General features: G+C 54.9%; 6 protein-coding genes across 6 annotated transcripts in view; 3 read left to right on the forward strand and 3 right to left on the reverse strand.

Moving 5' to 3' along the window:
• Nucleotides 1-1304: 1304 nt before the first annotated feature.
• Nucleotides 1305-1926, reverse strand: MONBRDRAFT_3541 (uncharacterized protein; the record flags this gene model as incomplete). Its single annotated transcript, XM_001744935.2, has 4 exons — nt 1305-1331; nt 1431-1506; nt 1609-1674; nt 1760-1926. Coding segments are annotated over 4 exons (336 nt in total), but the record flags the coding sequence as incomplete, so codon positions are not given.
• Nucleotides 1927-3201: 1275 nt separating this feature from the next.
• On the forward strand, nt 3202-6048 carry MONBRDRAFT_24477 (uncharacterized protein; the record flags this gene model as incomplete). Its single annotated transcript, XM_001744768.1, has 9 exons — nt 3202-4240; nt 4325-4404; nt 4522-4631; nt 4745-4789; nt 5105-5170; nt 5255-5554; nt 5636-5747; nt 5828-5894; nt 6005-6048. The coding sequence occupies 9 exons, from the start codon at nt 3202-3204 to the stop codon at nt 6046-6048; spliced, it is 1863 nt and encodes a 620-aa protein (XP_001744820.1).
• Nucleotides 6049-6514: 466 nt separating this feature from the next.
• On the reverse strand, nt 6515-12096 carry MONBRDRAFT_24478 (uncharacterized protein; the record flags this gene model as incomplete). The annotated part of the gene is made up of 21 exons (XM_001744936.1): nt 6515-6595; nt 6738-6818; nt 6884-6934; nt 7024-7104; nt 7231-7287; nt 7549-7679; nt 7784-7917; nt 8116-8198; nt 8260-8370; nt 8520-8582; nt 8685-8733; nt 8825-8955; nt 9039-9119; nt 9299-9357; nt 9495-10340; nt 10525-10561; nt 10712-10918; nt 11061-11163; nt 11252-11391; nt 11470-11628; nt 11845-12096. 21 exons carry the CDS (start codon nt 12094-12096, stop codon nt 6515-6517), a joined length of 2937 nt encoding a protein of 978 aa, XP_001744988.1.
• A 380-nt stretch (nt 12097-12476) lies between these two features.
• On the forward strand, nt 12477-13182 carry MONBRDRAFT_3136 (uncharacterized protein; the record flags this gene model as incomplete). The annotated part of the gene is made up of 4 exons (XM_001744769.1): nt 12477-12563; nt 12662-12745; nt 12839-13003; nt 13090-13182. Coding segments are annotated over 4 exons (429 nt in total), but the record flags the coding sequence as incomplete, so codon positions are not given.
• Nucleotides 13183-13688: 506 nt separating this feature from the next.
• Nucleotides 13689-15590, reverse strand: MONBRDRAFT_18615 (uncharacterized protein). The gene is made up of 8 exons (XM_001744937.1): nt 15510-15590; nt 15217-15411; nt 14972-15086; nt 14747-14853; nt 14555-14630; nt 14346-14458; nt 14037-14147; nt 13689-13907 (listed from the first exon to the last, which is right to left on the reverse strand). Exons 1-8 carry the CDS (start codon nt 15519-15521, stop codon nt 13776-13778), a joined length of 861 nt encoding a protein of 286 aa, XP_001744989.1. The 5' UTR covers nt 15522-15590; the 3' UTR covers nt 13689-13775.
• A 1105-nt stretch (nt 15591-16695) lies between these two features.
• Nucleotides 16696-20868, forward strand: part of MONBRDRAFT_24481 (uncharacterized protein) — a gene marked incomplete at both ends in the record, with an annotated part of 5726 nt that continues 1553 nt past the window's right edge. The window contains 8 exons of the mRNA XM_001744770.1: nt 16696-16790; nt 17035-17398; nt 17631-17973; nt 18088-18183; nt 18298-18471; nt 19044-19111; nt 20161-20280; nt 20498-20855. Coding sequence (XP_001744822.1) covers nt 16696-16790; nt 17035-17398; nt 17631-17973; nt 18088-18183; nt 18298-18471; nt 19044-19111; nt 20161-20280; nt 20498-20855 — 1618 coding nt within the window. The remainder of the gene's footprint in view (nt 16791-17034; nt 17399-17630; nt 17974-18087; nt 18184-18297; nt 18472-19043; nt 19112-20160; nt 20281-20497; nt 20856-20868) is intronic.

Genomic DNA, 20868 nt, shown 5'->3' on the forward strand with positions numbered 1-20868 from the left:
AAGCAAAACCCGGGGGCGGCCCCTGTGGCCCCCGCGGCCCGCCCCCCCCCCCCCCCCCCCAACGTACACAATCCCAGGATCAAGGCCACAGGCGCACCTCTCGTACCGTCAAAGTCCAGCCAACCGCCGTTTCCAACCGCTGAACGCCACTCTCTCCGCCAAAGGAAAAAAAAATGACGACAAATCGATGACGGAAAGACAAAGTGGTGAGCAGAGATGAGCGTTGAGAGCTGGTTCTGATTCAGAGATTGGTAGTGTTGAAGCGATGCTGGCAGAGATTAAGAGGATCATGAGAATATGGACTGTTATTGACGTTGGGCAGTGCAGAGAAAGATCAAGAACAAAGTGTATGTCAGAGAATTTATCAAGCACAGCCTTTGTTCCAGAGAATAAATTGTAACAAGAGCACAACGTGAGAGCGAAACGAAAGCGATGGAAAGTCAGAGAGACGTAACAAATTGGATCGCAAGCACGTGAAAAGCAGCAGTAAAATGGTAAGAAAGCAGAGACAGAGCGTGAGCAGCTTGGCTACCTATGGCGCCAGAGATCTGGCGCCCGTGGACGGGATCGGAGATGCGCAGGGCAGCGACTGGCAGCAGTGAACATAAATCACCTGCCCAGGTTTGCCAAGACAGGCTCAACCTTCGTTGTCAACCAGCTTGTCCTCCAGGCAAAGCGCTCGCCTGCAACGCTGCTTGCTTGAGGCACGTGAAGGCACGAGGTGCGCTGACTGGACCATTTGTCCGGTTCGGTCCAACCCACTCATAGGCCCGTCCCCGAGTCCTCTCTCATCCCCGCTCGTCCCGCTCGTCCCGCTCACCTTTCTCGCTTCTCTCCCCAACTCTCCCCATCTCTTGCGTCTTTTGCCTCGCTCTCTTTTCCTCGTATCTCGATCGCTCTGGCCCCCTGTAGTAAAAAGGAGTGGCCCTTTACTCTGAATTGGGCGTGAAGGTTTCTCTGTCTCTTCCTCCTCTTCTTCTTCTTCTTTAGGGTTCCTTTTGATTTCCTTTCTTGCTTTGGACCAAAGGCGCCAGCTTTGAGAAGGTGTGTGGCTCTGCCGCCGGAAGAAGCACGTGACTGGATCACGTGCAACACAACTGGTGGCTGCCCGCCTGGCTTTGCAAGAAGCAGTCGCGCACAGAGCTCACGCCCGAGGCAAGCATGATTTGATATCTGCATGTGTAGCTCATGAGAAGATGGTGAAAGTGACGACATTCAACCCGATTCGATGCTATAATTCAGAGAGTGTGTGTCGTGCACGATGGCTCGAACAGGCCGAGCACCCTGAGGGCTGTGAGCACGGTTCAATCGCAACTGCCATCTTTCCAGCCCTGAGATGCCCGGGCCAGATGCAAAAGACAATCGTCAGCCGGATTTCGAGCAGAGATGCACAAAGGAAGGCACCGGTGATGAGCCACGGCTTTGCATACCGTGTGCCAGCGCTCCTCGACTTGATCGCAGTCAAAAATGGGCTTGCCCAACCGCTCGTTGACGTCATTGTGGGCGCTACCCAAACACCCCGCAGACAGCATCGTGAGCTGCAATGAACAGGGAAAGAAACCACTTGCAAGAAGGATGATGCCGCAACTGCCGGCAGGCAAGACTGACCCACAAAGCCAGCGTGCAAAGGCTGGCCCAGATGAGGCATCCACAGGATGCGCCTCAATATAATGCCTAAGTCCAAACAATCATCAGGCTGGTGGACCACATGCTGTGCAGTCCAAGCCCGTCATAATAATGTCTCTGGCGCCAACCTTACCCGAGATGTTCGCCACAGTCGCGACAAGGGTAGAAGCGCCCAACCAGACGCATCATTTCGGCCATGTCCTTGCGGTCTGCCGCGGACGGGTCGCGCGGGAAGTAGGCGGCCATCGTATGCAAAAAGGCCCACGACTTGTTGCCGAGTGACAAGTAATCTTCAGGACAGCCGAGCGTCTCGCCGAGGGGTTCAGCCGCTGAAGTTGACGTGGCCGCAGCCGCCGCTGCTGTTGCTGCTGCGGTGGCCGCGGTTGCGGTGCCTGGACCACTGCTGCTACTGCCCTCGCCACCCTGACCTGTCGTGGCTGAGGCTGTGGCAGTGGAAGTAGAGGCAGAGCTGGTCGACCCTTGGGCAGCGCCCTTGCGCTGGGCTTGAGCAGCGCGTACAGCACTGGGGGAAGGTTTCTCCTTGCCGCTAACTTGCTTAAACATGTCACCAAAGCCGTTGCAGACTCGGCAGGCCTTGTCAAAGGCCGACTCCTTTGGTGCCTCGGCTGCCATGCTGACCGACCGGGTCAACAATCACCGATGCGCGCAGCTGGCACAGCTTACAACGCCGGCTATGAGACCCAGGACAGCACTTGATGCACTTTGTCCGTTGGAAACCGGATGCACAGTCCGACCAATCCTGTTTGCCTGCTGACCAATCCCACACGCCAAGGCCACATCAGCTTGCACACACGAGCCATGGCACCAGCGGCGGGAGCTCTCTCTCCTGACACTCAGTGAGGCACCCAAGCTCCATCCTCGCTCCTTCTCCCTCGCCAAGAAGCACGCCATACCACCCACCCACACACACACCCACACACACACACACCCACACACACACACACACACACACACACACACACGCGCGCGCGCGCGCGCGTCGAGCGACCCGTGCAGTTCAGGCCCGACGCACCTCATCCAGCAGCGCTTGCGCGCATGTTGCACTCAAGTCATTGAGAGAGAGAATGAGCTCTCGCTCAGGCGCAGAGATATATGCCAAACGTGGTACACAAACAGAGATAGAGAAGCTGACTGGTTTGAATGCTAGAGAGGATGGCGTGGCAGGAGGATGGCGTAGAGTAAAGTTGAAGGTATAGTGAGAGAAAATATGATAGCAAATACGTCTATAGAGATGTAAACGAGCGAATGAGAAACACCAGAGAGACAATCGTTTGCCAAAGTATCCCAAGTGTGATGTATTTTACACTTCCGCTGACGGCGGTTTTTCTCTCTTTTTTTTTTTTTTTTAAATCTCTCTCTCGACGCGACGGGCGACGGGCGACGACGGTCGAGGTGCATGAGAGAGGACGAAGAGGCGGAACTGATGCATCTAATTGGCCGTTAGTATCGATTTACAGTGATAGCTTTAGCCTGAGCCATTGCTCCTTTGCCTTGGACGCTTCGCTACGGGATCTGTGAGTGTGGCAGCGAGAGGACGGGGGCGTCAAGTGAGCCATGGCTGGGCGAAGAATGTGGAAAGGTCTTCCGCTATGGTTTGCCCTGTTGGCCATCATAGTGATAACACCTGGGCTGGGCAACACCACCGTCGCCACCACTGCTGGCACCACTGTTGGCACCACCACCACCCCTGCCTCCGTGCCTGAAACAACGGCTTCCACCTCGATCGTCTCGACTGGTGAAGCCACAACCACGACAACGACAACGACAACGACAACGACCACTGCTTCCACAACAAGCACGACGACGCCTGCGGCAGCCGCAGGCCTCTATTTGTTTGATGATTACGCCACAGCCAGCGAAGATCTGCCGCCCGCCGAGTATACCGCCTTTCCCGCCACCCGTGATTGGCACGACCCGGGTTTTGGCGCTTGCCCTTGCAACCTCAATGATGGCCTCTGCGATTGGGACTGCTGCTGCGATACCGACTGCAACTCAAACGATCTGGCCTTCTTTTCCACCGCTGCCTGTGCATCCCAGGCCCGCACGCTAGGCGATCCCCGTGCTTGTGTCCAACGCAGTCTCCTCAAAACAGTCAACCGCGTAGAGGAGGTGACGACCAGCAACAAGGACATTTTGTGCATTGAGCACGACAACAATGAAGACCGCCTTTTTTATCACCCCCCGCGCCTCGCCGCCAACAGTGCCGCCTTTGAGCAGCTTGTCGCAGGCGATGCCGAGATCGTTGGACTCGCAGATGCGGCACTCAGCACTTATCCAGACTTGACCTCCAACTCATTCTACAACCTGACCCTCGGCGAGATCATGTTTCTCTCTGATGGTAACATCAGCCAAGCCAGCTTCTTCTGGCCATGGACGATTCAAAGCCAGCTGGGACCCAACTGTCTTTCAGAACCTGTGTACTTTGGTGCCACGCAGAAAAGCACTTGCACCCGTCTCACAAAAGATCTCGATTTACCTGCTTTATGCGCCATTCCGCCCCCCACCAACATTCAACGTGGCAACGGGCTCATCAACACCTTCACGCGTGCCATTCCCGCCCTCTTGGCGACCTCCGTCGACCTAGTTGTTGATGGTAAGCCCCGGGGCATATGCCTGCGACTCTCAAGATTCTATGTGCCGGTTTCTCACCGCTCACGTGGCTCTCCGGGTCCCTCAGGCACCCCATGTAACACCTCGGCTTGCACCTGGCCCGAGACAGTCGCCAACACCACCCACTGCCACGGCCTTACCACCCAGGTATGCCAACCTTGCACTTGGCAATACCGCAAATTTGTACACCACCATGCCGTCATCGCGTGCAGCGGATCCGCTCAGATTTGCGCACCCCTGTCGTGGTATCGTGGGTTGGCATAGGTGGACGTTTCCCTGATTTTGAATCCACGCACCGGCGCATCGACGTTACAAATACAAAGCGTCAAGCTGGCCATTACAACGGCAACCCTCGCCGCAGGCAGCACCAGCTTGTACGTACAGAGATGCATCCATACCGAGCAGCCCAGTTCCTGCAACTCCCCCTTCCCTATCTGCCATGGCCCTCTCATCTGCAGACCACATCTGGCCATGACTTTCCGCATAGGTCCCAAACCGTCAACATCGACTATGCATACGGCACCGTGGATCGGTACGATCTAGTCCAAACCAGATAGGGTCGATCTGGGTCGCCGCACTTGTGTTTACGTTCTTGGATCTTTACCACGTTGATGTCCAGCCAGCGGCTCGTCTAATTGCAGCTCTGCTTTCTTCCAACAGGGAACTATCCGGCAATCCCGGCTACCTCGCGCAAAAGCCTGGTCAGGACCCTTCTTCCCAAATCAAAGTCATTATGCGTTCTTCAACCGCCGTCCACCTTGCTTCTTCTTACCCCCTCGATCGGTGCTCTTTCATCTCTTCCAGTTTTGGCTGGCCTTGCTGGCAATGATGCTGTTGATTTGGCCAGTACAAGTACCGAATGGCTGCACACCATGGCCACGCCTACCGGGGCCGCATGCAGTGGCGCCTTTACGTACGTGCTGCCAGAGAGAACTCATTCGCGCACAGGTCTGCTCATGCATTTTAACCTCGCCCTCTTTGGCCCTTTTCGACACAGACCGGTGCTCTTTGGTCAAGAACGCACCACCGCCTGCCGGTTGCGCGCTGTTGTAGCGGCGACCAACAGCAGCCTCATGTGCACAACGCTTCGTGCGGAGGTGGAAGAGGCCCTACTCTCCGCTCGCCAACACCAATCCAACTATGTTGTGGGCGTGTATGGCAATGCTGACCCGAATCAATTGGATGAATGGGCTCCGATTGTCGACGCCAACTACCAACCGCTTGAGCCATCGGGAGATGGCAGTGCCATTTGCTCAGCAGTTCTGACCAGCGTCGCTCTTAATTTGGCCTGGGCCAAGTAGGTTGCTTCTGCTGCTGCTTGAATTTGGCCGATGCCCTTCATGTCAGAGGACTCATATTGGACCTAAACTGCTCTTAGCACCGGCCTTGTAAGCAGTCCACAGGCTGCAATTGTTGGTGCGGCCTTTGATTACAGCTTTGCTGCCATTCCCTTCAGCTGCACAGACACGGAGTGCCGAGCCTCAGTGGCGGTCAGTTTTGCAGCGCGCGTTGCTGACCCTCCTCTCTTGACGCCTGCCTGTGACGGTTGTTGCCTGATGGTGCTCTTTAGATTCAGAGTCAGGTCCGCTTCGTTGACGTTTCGGAGCAGCCAGAATACATCCGCAAGCGGGAACCTGGTACGTTTGGCCTGCCCTCCGGCGCACTCACGACTACCCCATCTCGCATCCCAGCTCCTGCTTCTCACATGCGCACCATCATCATGATTCTGTCCTCAATTGAGCCACAGATTTGCTACAGGACCTGCCAGAAGACTTTTTCTATCCTTTTTGAGCGGGTCGGCAGCGCCTCTGTTTCAGGCTAATTATCATGTCAAGGGGAGCGCAACTCAACACCATGGCCCGCAAGTTGATCGGCGCAGCTTTGTAGTTGTTCCGGAGTCGCCTCAACCACAAACAACTCTGCTGCCAGCGCCTGGCTAGGCGCGGCTGGTGCAGGCGCCACGCCAAGCCGTATTGCTGCCTCGCGTCGCGCAACCGACCCCACCTAAGACATTATCAACCGAGTGAGCTCTGGTCCGATGCACAGGCCATCGCCCACCTCAAGCAGAGCCTTTGGGACGCACCTCCTGAAGAAATAGACGATCTAATTGATGCAACCAGGCACCGTCATCCTCGCAATCGGCCACGTACATGGCCACGCAGTCAACAATCTGTCCGAGAAAACGGGCTCCGTGAGCGCGCAATGAAATCAGACTGGCAGCACGCGGAACCAAAGTACTCGTGCACTTCGTGTCGCCTCAACGTACCCGTTGTTTCAGATTGAGTTGATACTGATGCTCGGCTGCCTCGGTCGGCTTGCGGCAGTGCTCCCACACCACCTGGAGGGCCTGGAGCAACATGTTAAGGAGACCATTTGGTCTGTTGTCTTTTGCTGCACCCACAACACTCACTCACACACACACACACACACACACACACACACACACGCAGAAAAATGGAAACGTGTTCAAAGTCTCGTACCTTGAGTAGGTCGACCGGGAATCCATCAATGTTTAAACGGTGGCCTGGCCAACAAAAGGCGTTGACGACCGACGTCTTCACCTACAAACCGTCCCATTAGCGTCTGCTCGCCTGCCTAGCAGTGCGATTCAACAAAACTGCCTTACTTTGTAGTTGGACACGGCTACGAGCTCGTGCACAAGATCTGCAGCCACCATCTGGACAACACCGCGTTCCCGCGGAACATGAGGAGCCTGTTGGCCGATCGGACGTCAACTTTGCAACCATCATGTGATCAAGCACAAACCTGGAGACGCTCATCGCGAAGACCGCTGCGCTGACATGCATCCATATAACAACCCAGCCCACGACAGGCGTTCCAGCGCACCTACGCAAAAAAAAAAAAAAAAAAAAAAAAAAAAAAAAAAAATCCCACACCGAGAGCCCAAAGAAGCAGAAGGTTGTGGTAAGCAAGCCCTGAGACCGTTTCGGCGACGCTGCAAAGCACGCAAACCTTGGCGGGGCCATGCTTGGCGGCTTTGCGCAGTAGTTGGCCAAGCTCGTGCAACATCTAGTCAGTGCCAACACGAAACATTCCAAATTGTCAGGGTGAAACCACACGTCTCGACACGACCAGGGCACTTTGGTGCAACCACGCAATCGCAACGTGCCTGTAAGTCTTCGGCCTCTGTACTCAGCAAGTAGACCAGCCCTGCAGCAGCACGTACTGCATTGGAAACCACCTGAGCCCGGAACGTGGTGAGCCGCCGCGAGATTTCCCGCTACCACCTCACTAGATCCTTCACGCCAACTCCCCGTGCATCCCACCCACCTTGTCCTTTGCAGATCGGAGCATTTTGCAGGTTTGCTGATTCACGGCCGTACGTAGATCTTGGGAGATGAAATCGCAACGATAGTCATTGGAGCCCATCAACTTTCGGAGCACGACATCCCCAAAATTTCCTATGCCATAATGCCAACCAAGCCAAGTTCAGTTTCCAAAGCCCTTTCCTCAGCGTGTGTTCAACGGGGCCTGGAGGTTGATTGTCTACCAGCTGTGTACGTACCCAGAGCCCAGGAAGCCCGCGCTGTGACTGCGACAGCTGAATCCTCGCATCGCTTGACCAGAGTCTCGAGACAGTCGGTGACAAACAAGCCATCGTCAGCCAAGCAATTGTAGTTGAGCAACTGGCCCAGTGCACTACGTGTCCGGTGCATGACCACACAAGCCCAAATGGTTAGCATGCTGCTCCCATCGGACCTCACACAAATAACAAGCGCGCGCATGTATGACACCCAAGGCATGACATAACATCGGCTCATATGGCAGCAGAATGCACTCAATGACAAAACAATGATCGCAGGTGATTTATCAGACACATGACAGTGGCCATCGTACCGACACGCGGCCGCGCGAATGGATGGTTGCTCATGCTCACTCAGCCCAAGTAGCAGCGCTGGCAGATGGCGCTGTTTCCAGCCCTAGGAGCAGAGAATTGGTTTTAAGATTTACAATGGCAATCGCCACCACCTGCGCACGCACTGGACCTGGTGGGTAGGCTCGGTAGTCATAGCCTACCTCAAGGCGTTGAAACATTGTCTCGCCCACTGCAGCAATTGCATCGCACACAACCGAAGAGAGTGTTGGCGAATGCTGATCCAACAACCGTTGCAACCCATGCGACGTCATAAACTCCCAAAATGAAGCCATCTACGACACACGACTGGTGAGACCTCGTCACAATGTACGCCCGAGGAAACACTTCTAAGCGAGCACTGAAACAACGCTACAAGCCGACTCACCCGCTCCAGATGAGATTCGCTCAGCGAAGTACGCTGCAAGGCTACGCAAATGTCCTCAGCCAGCTACAAAAGCAAACACCGACCAGACAAGGTAATGGTCAAAGCACGGCCACAAGAAATGATAGAGAGCTCGCGGTCCCAGGCGAGAGAGCAAGTGCGGCCCACCTTGACGGTGTGAAGTAATAGAGCAGCGTCGCTGCTGCTGCTGGTCAACCTGAGCCCGATTGATTGCAAGAGCGAAAATAAGAATTTACAAAGGAAAAAACAAAGTCACGTGTTGTCAGTGCTGGGCTGGCCATGCTCACCGTTCCACCAGTTTCAAGTGGCGATCCATAGCGTCCAACGAGACGGCTGGACTGCCACATACATGTGCGCTCAGTGTGTGGATGGCTTCGCCTTGAAGCTGGGTGTTAACGACGTCAGAATCGTTCTCAGCCTTTGTATAGCACGAGAAGGTGAATCAGCATCAGCAAGTCCCAAGCAGCACCAGCCATCATTTGTGGTCGATGACTGTCTTACCATCGACAAAAAGAGGCCCCACAATGTATCTGAACCAATGGGTTGTGCGTGCAAACGCGACGCAAAGGTTGACTGATCGACCTATTGGCATGATAATGGCGCAAGACGACGTGTCAAGGCAAGAACGCAACTGCTAAACCCAATGCGAAACCCGATGCTCCCCAAGCAGGCAAAGATAGGTAAAAAAGGAAAGAACAAGGAAGGGGAGGGCGGATTGTCGTTTGTGAAACATGCGCCATGCAAAGGGGCTTGAAACATACCTGGCTGGTAAACACATTAGCCAGCAAGCGCAGGCCCGTAGAAACGAGATTGTGGTGTACTATGAAGCACAAATATCAACCCGATACAAGCGAGTAAGGTGCTGCGCTTTCCAAGGGGTTTTGACTGCACAGAATAGCCGCTCCAGTCCAGGAGGCACAAGCACCAAACATCATGGTACGGCCAGCGTCCTCGCACCGTGGGGCGTGCCAGCTGATTCAAGGAGAACAGCAACGGCAGTGGCAAAGAGGGATGCGTAGTCGTCTTGCAGCGCGGCGTAGGGGACGATGACCAAGAGCTGCTCCAGGCAGCGGATGCAGGCTACAGTCGAGTGGAACGTGTTGGCACGTTGCAGAAGTTGAACCAAGCCACGGTGCAAGCCATACAGCATGTTGGCAAAGGATTCCGCCAAAGACGTAAAGGCTGTGCCGCGGCGTCGGTTCGATGCGGATTTAATCAAATTGCTTGACTGATTGATCATGGTTGCAATCAACTGCAGGGTGGCTTGCTGAGCTTGCGGAGCAACCTCCAACTCCAGGCTCTCCAGCAAGGAGCCGTGAGCGGACGGGCCCGCCCCTGCTCCAATGATAGCATCCGGAATGAAGGTTTGCCAGTACACGTGCAAGAGACGAGCCGGCAACCGGCGGAGTAAGTGGTGGGCAGCCTCGGTGGCTGCCGCCCGCACTTGACTGGCCGAAACCCTAATGGCGCGCTCAGATTGAGATGCTCGTGTCGTGTGCAAAAATGAGAGCTCGAGCTCATGCCTGAACAGCAACATACTTTTTGCCTTGGTTCGTTGTGGGTGTCGCGTCAGACAGCTCTGATTCGGAGACGCCTGCAGCATTCGTAGCACTGCGGTCTGCTGAGCCTTGTGGCCGACGACGGCGCCGCATCTGTTTGTTGCCAGAACTCGTCGCTGAGCTGCCAGCTCCAGGGCCACCTCGGCCCGTCGAATCGCGGCGGTTCGCATCACCACGTCGCTGCTGCTGCTGAGGAGCGCGATAGCGCTCGGAGGCCACGTCTGCAGCTGCGCTTCGTCGCAAGCTGGGGACCTTGACACGGGGGGTATGAGGAGGGCCCGGCGCGCTCTGTGAGGCCCGCGGAGATCGCGTGGTGCTGTTGCTATCATCTTTGCTCGGCAAGGCCCCACGCGTGGTTTTTCCGGTTGACATGGACGGGTTGGTGCTCTGTGACGTCGGCTGCGGCTCTGGCCGTGGCTGCAACGCACCGACACTTTGAGCATGCCGTGTGGGAGGTGCATAGCGCTATGCCACCGAGAAAAAGAGAGAGTGTGTGTGTGAGAGGCCACAATTGATTCAAAATGTGAGCTCGCACGCAACCTGGGTGTTGTGGCCCATTTTTTTGCTCAGCCTCGCCCGCTCTGAGCCTGGGTGAGACCAGCTTCATGGGCGTACCTCCAGCGGGTCGTAGAACTTGGTTGAAGATCCCGAGCGAACCTCTACCACCCATGAGCCCGGATGGCGTGCCACCTGTTGGGCTGCTGCAATGTCGCAAAACATCAAGGCCTTCACCGTGGCCAAGAGATAAAGGGCTTCCTCATCTGGGATGTTGGTTGCAACGTCGACAACGTGCTGGAGAGTCTTGAGAGCAGCGGAAAGAAGCTGGCAAGAAAGAAGACATTTGTTTGGAAATAAGGCATGAGGCGAAAACACGTCTGTCGATGAGAGACTGTTTGCCTAGATTGTGCCGAGCAATGCGGCACAGATGTCCACCGGACCAAAAATATGCGAGCGTCCGTCAAACCTTGTAACGAATGTAAGGGTCCACCTCCTCCATAGGTGCTTGCAAATTTTCAATCAACACACGTCGAAAAATGCTCATGGCTTTAGGCAGGGAGGCATGTTGTCTATGATGTGAGCATGAAGGTAGACGATGAGCAACGAAGCGGCTCGGGTCTGTTACGGAACCAGAGACGCATCACGTCGCGGACGCACGAGGTCAGCTGCTGTTTGCGGAGGTTGGCACAAGCATAGCCGAGGCATTGGATGGCAAGTCGGCGGGCCTGCAGCTGGTCGTTGGTGATGCTTGCCAGTGACTCGAGCAAACCAGAAGAGCCAATGAGCTGCTCGCGCAACTATGTGAGCGACGACATGGCCACCGCATTGTTAGCTAATGTGTGAGACGAGCTTATTAGTTGATAGACGGGACATACATGGACTGAGACGTTGATGGAGTCGTAGACAAGAGAGGAAAGCGCGCGGAGGCCATGGAGAGTGACATCTGTGTTGGCATCGGGGCCGCGCGAATAGCGGCGGAGAATACCAACCACCGTCGCCAGGATGCCCTCGAGCACCCCCTCATCAAGTTCAAGCTATGCATGCAGCCCAGTTCATTCAAAGATCAGAGCACGCTCGAGCAACATGGTTTTTGAGGCACCGATGCGGTTTTGCAGTCCCCCGACATGCGTCGTCAAGGCGCAGCCAGCCCACCAGTCATCCACAGAGACTGAACAACCATGATGGCATGGTCCCTGAATACCAGGAAAACGCCCACTCCCTACTCCCCAAGGTGAGCACAGTAGACCTACGTTGTCCTGGTGGTAGAGGATGTTGGTGACAAACTTGCAATAGTGGGCAGCGGGGCGGGGGTCGTCCTGCAGATTGGCTGGCGTAAACAGGGTCAGCACGAAGCGAGCGTCCTTCTCTTCCACCCCGGGCAAAGGAAACCGCAACTGCGCCAGTCCCGACAGTGCTTTTTGCCACACGCCCGGCTTGGTCCGCTCTGTCGGTGACTGCAAGCAAGCCACCAGAGCGACCCATTCCTGCGACGACGCTGCCATCTCTCGCGCGCGCGCCCTCAAAGATTCAGAAAAAAAAAAATCAGAAAAAAAATACTGATGTCAGCATATTTTATATTACAGAAGGTGGTTGTATTTAGAGGGTTGTGACCGTTATTGTCAGATTAAAAAGGGTGCAGGGAGGTGAGCGTCAGCGTCCGGGGAGGACGAGGGAGGAGGAGGGGCCTCCCTCCCCATGGGCAGCGGCACGGCTGTGTTGAAGACGGGGTTGGAGCAGGTTGTGTTGGGTGGTCAGGAGGTGGGGGAAGGGGTTGGAAGGTCACGTGTGGGTAAGCGGCGAAGAACAAGACGCGCTCATGGTCTTGAATTGTGACACCATCAGGCAACAGAAGAAGAAAATTTTCACCATGGCCGATCCTGGCAAGCGCGAAGACTACATCAGCAAGGAATGCTGGTATATGAGCATGGCCATGCTAGCAGCCAAAAGATCCAAGGATCCCAACACGCAGGTTTGGCACTGCCGTTGTTTCTCTCTCACATGCAGCGCCCGTATGCCAGGCCTCGACCCTCTGCGTGACAAGCCCGCTGACCCACCTGATCTGCCTAGGTGGGTTGCACCATCATCAACCCGGATGGCATCGTCGTGAGCATGGGCTACAACGGCTTTCCCATTGGCTGCTCGGATCAAGAGGTGTGTGTCATGGCCATTGAGACCCGTGCGCTGCCTGCTACCGACCGCTGCCCGCATGAGGCAACGATTCACACCTGATGCCCACGCTTCCAGTTGCCCTGGCAAAAACATAGCGCAAACCCTCTCGAGACCAAGTTTCCCTACGTGTGCCATGCTGAGATGAACGCCATTCTCAATACCAATGACGAGAGCGTGCGTGGCTGCACGTTGTACGCCACGCTTTTTCCTTGCAACGAGTGTGCCAAGATGATCATCCAGGTCTGTATCAGCACGCAACCAGCGACACACGTCACAAGAAGTCGCTTTTGGCTCTGTTGCAGCCCCTCACGAACGCTGCCCCACAGGCAGGCATTGTGGAGGTGGTGTATTTATGTGACAAATCTCGAGATAAGCCCTTGGTGCAAGCCTCGCGCCACATGTTTGATCTCTGCGGTATGGACTGGCTCGAGCACGCGCGGGCCTGGTCCGTCCCTGCCTGTCTCATCTGTGCCTCATCTGTGCAATGCAATCCCCATCTGCTGCCGTTCCTTGCTGAAACTCTGGGCCGCTGGCAGGTATCAAATATCGACCGTATCGTGAGCAAGCGCATCGCCAGCTTCAAATTCGCTTTGACCAATATCGACAGCCGTCAACCACGGCCTCTTCGTGAGGGTTGTGTCGGCAAGCTCGCGCCAACATCTTCTGTCGCGTTGCGGGCGGTCTCAATATCATTTGTGTGCCTGAACTTTCCCGTTTCTACGTGTCTGCGTGTCCTTGTTCAAGTTGCCATTCTGTCATCAACGTGATTGGTTATGCTGCGCATAACCACACGACTCCTGCTACACCTTGCTCTCTGCGCGTCTCTCAATAATTTCAATGAGAACATCAGCCCTTGCCAGGAGTTTTTGTCAGTCGACGTGAAGAGACCGGTGAAAGATCATGGCACAGGCAGTATCGAGGTAGAACTGTTCGATGGCTCAATTTCGGGCACTCGACCACCTCCACGACCCTGCTCGGTCCGACTCGGGGATTAAAGAAAATTTATGGGGGATCAGGTAGGTCGGAGATGTTGCTGTGAGTCGGCAAATGTATAACGCAACCGAAACGCCTCAGCTAGCAGAAGCTCAATCTCTGCGTCTTGCCACGCACTCGTGGGCAAATTTTGCAACGCTGGCATCAAGTCCTGCGGAAAAAAAAAAACAAGAAATGAGCGTGACTCGGGACCCGTTCCATATTCCTTGCGCTCTCATTCTCGCTCTCTCCCTCGTGCAGGTCGGGTGAGAACCCAACGAAAATCGTTGTGCTAGCTCACCTCCATGTCAAACTTGCTCTGCAACTCCTGTGAAAAGGTCTTGAGAAAGGCTGCACATACATAGACGTGGAAATCGGCAAACCCGTTGCTCTCGGCCAGATATGTATCCCACTACCCACATCCAAGAAAAAAATAGAGGGCACATGAAACGTCAGTCAGACGATAAATACGTGATGCTGCCAAAGGAACCCTCCCCCCAAAAACGATTGAGATGGCTCGCTATAGACGAGGCCACCCCAATGCCCAAGAACAACTTCTGCACATCGAGATGTTCATCGTGGCCCCAGCAAGTAAGTTGAGTCACCGTACCAGGCGCACGATGCAATGGAGAGGCATCTCGCGCATCAGCATGCAGTTGATCCAACGGAATGCAAAGCGCACATAAGGTACACCACAACTCATCAAGTGATCGTGCAAGGGCACTATTACAAAGCATATGCGCGTTTGCGTGCAAGCGACGAAATGAGCCTCGAGCCTGACGGCATCACAAGCGGTTGAGAATGGCACCCAATACCTACAATCAATGCGCTTCATCAGTTCTTCCAGGGATTGCAGCTTAGCCTGTACACCGGGCTGTTGAGCCGTGTAGTTGTCCTGAGACACAAGCCCCAGAAGACTGGTCAGGTGACAGAGGCAGGGTGTCCGGGTGGCTGGACCATTTCATGGGCCCATGACACAACCAGATAGTAATGTTCAAATGATGGCCAAACCTGGATGCCGTCCAAAAGCCGAGAGAAGCACCAAAAGGTATCAGCTTCGACGCTTCCCAAGTCTACCTCGTCAACTTCACCCGAATTAACATCTGCAATATCCAAGCCTGTACAAAGCAGCCACGGCATTGGTACGGGTAATGTTTGAGATGTGAAGGCGTCCACGACCTGCCTCAAGCCGACATTGCGCCCCTGGCGCAGTTGCGCCCGCAACATCGCACGCACCTGTGTGGCGGTGCAGGAAGACGGCAAAGAACGGAGTGGCGAGGTCGTTCATGCCTTGTACGTAGCCCGAAGCTGGGTGACGGATGGCCCAAATATAAAGGACTCGCTCTAACATCTGCAAACAATTTTTCGAATGTGCAGGTGCATACCCAGTGAGACATCTTGTTGCAATGCAAACCTTTTGGGTGCACATTCGCGCTCTCGACGTGGCAGGCACATTGCCAGCAGTAGGGAAAGGCACACACCTCCTTCATGACTGGCTGTTGAAAGGTCCGAATCGCAGGGCTCGTTCTAAGAACATCAATCTGGATCTGATGAAAGGCCTTCTGGTTTTGAGCATCCAGTCGCGTGCCGTAGTACTGCCCGACAAATCCACGATACTCGTCTCGCTTGCGCTCCAGTGTGGCATCGCGACGCTGAATGTTGGCTGGTAGGTAGCCCTATGTTCATACCGAGTGATTTGACGTTCAATGAGAAAATTCAAAAGAGGCAAGTCTGCATGCCGGGTCCATGATCGAGTTGTTGCAAGGGGCCACACCGAGAGAATCATCCAAGTGGTGGCCCTTGACTCCTGCGGGCAACCGGACCATGATAGCTCCTTCAAGCGACCTAATTTGAGGTGTGCACACCCGTGAGCCAAGACCTCCACATGCTCACCAGGCAGGCGGCTCTGAGCTACACACCGATATCGAGGCTTGGGGCGGCGAGAATTGCATTAAACTTGTCTCGGCGCATATCTGCCTTGGAGCGGAAGCTAACTGAAGATGCTTGAGCATTCTGCTTCAGCTTGGCCGAGTTTGATTGAATGGTTGCTGGTGCTGACGCTGGGGGCACAGGCGAGGCGTCATCCCGATCAGCTGCCAAGGCAGCCGCTGCGTCGATGGCGGAGGGAGCATTGGGGTGGGTATGTGCAGTCGATTGCACGCGCTGCTCAGTCGTGAGCTGACTCTGAGTTTTGGGAACGCTTTCCGGGGATGTCATGCTTCGCTGCCGTGCAAAATGAGGCCCTGCGTCGGCGGGTGCGCTGCTCGGCTCTTTGGCGCTGGACGAGGACGTGAGACGGCCTCGGGCAACAGCATCCTCGCCTGAAGCTCGCGTCGAGGAGTGTGACGCCACAAGTTCATCTTCACCATCGCTCCAGGCGCCGTCAATAGCCTCGTCAAAATCTGAAAAAGAAGAACTAGCATGCCTGGCGTCCCTCGAGCCCCGATGTTAGGACGCATGAGAAATACTGGGATCGACGGGGATGGCAAGAAGAACACGGACGCCGGGACATGGTCTGGTGCTCACCTGGGTTTGCCCTCCATGCTCACGGGCCGTGCACTAGACAGCAGGAGAGCAAAGGTAAACGCACAAAGAGAAGTAGAAACAAGATGATGAGTCAAGCGCGAGAGGCATGTGGCTGAATCTCAAGGCCACACGCAAAAATTCCTACCGGCCTGGCCCTCGGCCCGTCATGCGTCGCCAAAAGGAAGTGGAACCGGCTGGGGCCGAAGAATCGGCCGAGGGTTCAGCTGCCATGGTGACGATAGGTGCTTGGCTGTGGCGCCGACCAGGCGGACGGTTTAAAGCTGTGCCCGCTGGCGCAACAGATTTTGGCTGTTTCTGCCCCTGCGCTGGCCTTGTGTGCACCCGGCGACACGGAGTTGCTCACCCCCGCGTACTCGGCTGTTTGCAGAACCAGCCACGCTCAACCTGCTGTCAGATTTGATCTCCGTGCAGCGATGCGCTTGCCTACAGCTAAGCAAACCACCCACCGCATTGATCCAAGAGAAAACGAGAGCGCGCGCGCGCGCGAAAGAGAGAGAGAGAGAGGGAAGTGATGAGCCGTGTCCATCGGAATGCAGTGCCAAGCCCTCAACTGGCCATACTACTGTGACAAGGTGCAAGCATCTGGACACTTCCTGCGTACCTTTAGCCAGATCCGTGCTCTAACCATTCAACAATGAGAAGAACAGGCTCAACTCCCGAGCCTTTCGATCACTGCCACACTGCCACTGCCCACTGCCCACTGCCACACTGCCACTGCCCACTGCCCACTGCCACTGCCAAAAACCATTCAGCAGCAGCAGCAAAAGAGATAGAGAGAGAGAGAGAGAACTCTTTCTTCTCTCTCTCACAAGAAAACAAAAGGAAAAGGCAGTGTTGTTGACAACAGCTGTTGTGGTCGGCGTCTCTCTTCTCTCTCTCTACCAATTCATTCTCTCTCTCTCTCTCTCTCTCTCTCTCTCTCTCTCTCTCTCTCTCTCTCTCTCTCTCTCTCTCTCTCTCTCTCTCTCTCTCTCTCTCTCTCTCTCTCTCTCTCTCTCTCTCTCTCTCTCTCTCTCTCTCTCTCTCTCTCTCTCTCTCTCTCTCTCTCTCTCTCTCTCTCTCTCTCTCTCTCTCTCTCTCGCTTTTGGAAGGGGCGCGAGTGCTCGTGGCACGAGGGTGTGCCCGTGTGTCCAGCGGCTGCTGTTGGAGGTTCATGTACCTTGTTCACGACTGGGTGTGAAGAGGTGCGTAGGGCGTGATTGTGGCGATGGGTGCTGGTTGGTTAGCGATGCGTGGTTAGGGGCGGATGACGTGGCGTTGTTGGGATGGGATCATGCTGAAAGCCAACGCACCTTGATTGCAGTCTCCCCCTCACCGTCAGTTTGCCATTCGTCGTTTGCCCTGGTAGAAGCACACGTCGTACGCCCGTGTCTTTGCCTTTTTTTTATCGGCCAACCGAGAATACTACAGCAACATGCTGTGGGGTGTGCTGCTGGCTGCGCTACATGCGTGCGCCGGGCTGTGGAGCTATTGGCAGCGAGCTGCAGGACTCTTTCTACGCCTATTCCTGGCAGTGACCCAGCCAGTGTCTGTGGAGAAGCTACCGGACATTGTTCGCGGCTTTGCCAAAACACCACGTCACCTGTGCATAGCCGTGGTGGAGGATCAGCTGCATTACCAGGACCTGGCCACCTTGGTGGCCTGGGCCGTGGCAGCGCGAATCCCTTACATCTCCGTCTGGGATCCAACGGGTGCGTAGATGCCAGCCGGGCCATGAGAAGCTAGTGCAGGTTTGCAAAAGAGTACTTGCAGGGTGCAACGATGCAGAACCTGGCATGCTGACCGCCCGCGGTCTGAAATGATAGAGCGCGTCTATTGCAATCAGCAATCGTTGTGGAAACTCGTGGACAAGACCATGCTAGCCTTGCCGGCCCCCTGTGGAATTGGCTACGAATTTGTTGGTGCGTCCTGCCCCCTTGACTGATGCCGGCGGTGGCAACGGCATCAGATGATACGCCTTTGGCTCAGTGAAGGCTCTTATGTTGTTGGCTTGTGTTGCCGTGTGGCATTACCAGCTGCGGGGACGAGCTGTGATGAGGGTCAGTACAACACGCATGTCACAGCCTTTGGCCTGCGCCATGGCAAAGCGGACGTGGTGCGCGCCGTTGTTGAACTTGCAAAAAGTCGGACCACAACCAGTGATGCGGCCTCTCGCCTGCAGGTCTCAGACCTCGACAGTGCGTTGACACGTAAGACCAGGCGTGATCTACTCGGACTTGCTTCACCCCGACTCGATCTTTCCTTGCACCTCTTTCTTCTTTCGTTGCTTCTTTCTGTTCTCCATTCTCCTCCTTCTCTTCCTTCTTCTCTTCCTCTTCCTCCTTTTCTTCCTTCTTCTTCCGCTTCGCTTCCTCCTTCTCTTCCTCTTCTTCTCATTGTTCTTCTTTTTCCCTTTCATCTTGTGTGCTCTTTCGCTTTCCTTTTTCTCTTTGTTCGCGCGCTTCTCTTCTTTGGTGACGTCCTGCATTCTGTTAGAATGGATCATGGGTATGCTTGCGAGGTTTTTTTATTGCGCTCACGCTTGGTGCCTTGCCTCGATTGCTGTGATGGCGAACCCAGCACATCTGATGGGCTTTCCCGACCCCGACTTGGCCATTGTTTGTGGATCAGAACCCGTTCTTCACGATCTCTTGCCATGGCAATTGCGCGTCACTGAGCTGTCGTGAGTGGACCTACCCCAAGGCCCTTGTTGTTGTCGGGCATTGTGTGCGCACACTTGCTCTCGCCTTTTCTTAAACATACCACTGCTTTCTTGCTTTAGGTTTGTGCCTACGCACAAGCAGATGGGGCTGCGCCGCTTTGTGGGGTGCCTGGCCGCCTATGCACGCTGTGAGCAGCGCTTTGGGCATTGAGTGCTCGGACATGAGCTGAGCTCCGTCTGCTGCTGCTTGAAGCCTTTGTTGCTGCCAGCTTATGAGTTTGTCGCTGGTGGCGATGAGGAAATGCCGAGCAAGAGAGAGTGAAGAGGTGCCCTCTGGGGTGATCACAAAGGATGGACCGCACGGCAACGCCCCACACACAGCTCCTTGGTCGTTTAGAACAATATGCGCGCGCAAACAAAACGCGATTGGTCCAGTTGTCGGTCATTTGTATTTCCTTTTTATTCTAGCTCGTGAGCTGTGGCTGCGGTTGAGGTTGAATGTGATTGGCGCGGGAAGCGCTTAGGTCTCCAATGAGTCTTGTCCGTTATAATCGAGTTCCCAATTATTCATTGTTGTCTTGGGGACGAGCGCCAACTCACCAGTCAGTTTGACGGGACTTCAAAAGCCCGCTTATGTTGCGTCGCGTCTTTTGGTGGGGTTTTTATTCTTGGCTGCCTTCTCGTGATCGTCATGTGAGCTGGACAGATCTGTCCGAATTGGGCCCTGCAGGCCCAATATTGAGATGGGACTCGATGTACCTGATACGCTTCGCATGTGCCGTGGCACGCCCTCTGCAGAAAAAAACTCATGCCATGATGTGAACCAGAAGAACCATGTTGCGTGACCCACCACCTCCTCTCACCCAACCATTTGACCCGGAAGCTCCAGACACGCAGACTGGTGCTGGGTCACCACCACCACCACCACCACATGGACACCAGCGCCGACGCGATTCATATCTTGTCGTGCCCATCCCACTTCACCCACAACGCCTGGCTCGAAAATCATCAGATTTGTGCCGTAAGCATAACATTGTTCGTACACGTTTCAAGACCGGGCCAGGACGAGCAGGGCTCCCCATCACGAGCCCTGTATCGAGTGCTTTTGAATCATGGTACGGTCTCTTCGGGATTGAAGCCCCTGCTCCCTCCCGTAGCGACGTGCCGACTGCGTGGTCCGAGCGTGCCACAATGAAACAGTGTCGCCCTTTGTAGATTGATTCCCCATTTCCTCCAGGTTGTGGCGCCACACACACACACACACACTCTCTCTCTCTCTCTCTCTCTCTCTCTCTCTCTCTTTCTCGCTCTCTCTCTCTCTCTCTTTCTCTTTCTCTTCTTTTTACGAAATTTATGGGTGACAAAAAAAAATTGAGCCTTTCGCAAGGCCATTGAATTTCGCATACGTGGAAGCAAGTTAATCAAACATCAAGCTGGGGATTTACCACACGTTCAACACCCCTGTCACATTCGCGACGGATACCTTTCAAGCTTCGACGTTGACACCCCCTCTACACACTGAAACGTCTTGCAATCTCGCCCCTCTGGCTCGCCTTTTGCCTCGTCCTTCAAAGGAAGTCCTTATCCTCCAGGACGATACCCACACACCCACAAACACACACCCACACACACCCACACACAACAACAACACAAGGTCAGCTGTGGACGTGGACGCACAAGATCTTGCCAACACCATGCAAGCTGAGAGAGAAAATGGCACGGGTCGTGTGTTTCTTTTGTTTCTGCTCTCACTCTCTGAATCTCATATTCTTCTCTCTCTCTCTCTCTGTCTCTCTCTCTCTCTCTCTGTCTCTCTCTGTCTCTCTCTCTCTCTCTCTCTGTCTTTCTCTGTCTCTCTCTCTCTCTCTCTCTCTTTCTCTCTCTCTCTGTCTCTCTCTCAAACTCTCTCTCTCTGTCTCTCTCTCTCTCTCTGTCTCTCTCTCTC

This window comes from Monosiga brevicollis, genomic scaffold, assembly GCF_000002865.3.
Source record: "Monosiga brevicollis MX1 MONBRscaffold_7 genomic scaffold, whole genome shotgun sequence".
In the NCBI taxonomy this organism is placed as follows: domain Eukaryota; class Choanoflagellata; order Craspedida; family Salpingoecidae; genus Monosiga; species Monosiga brevicollis.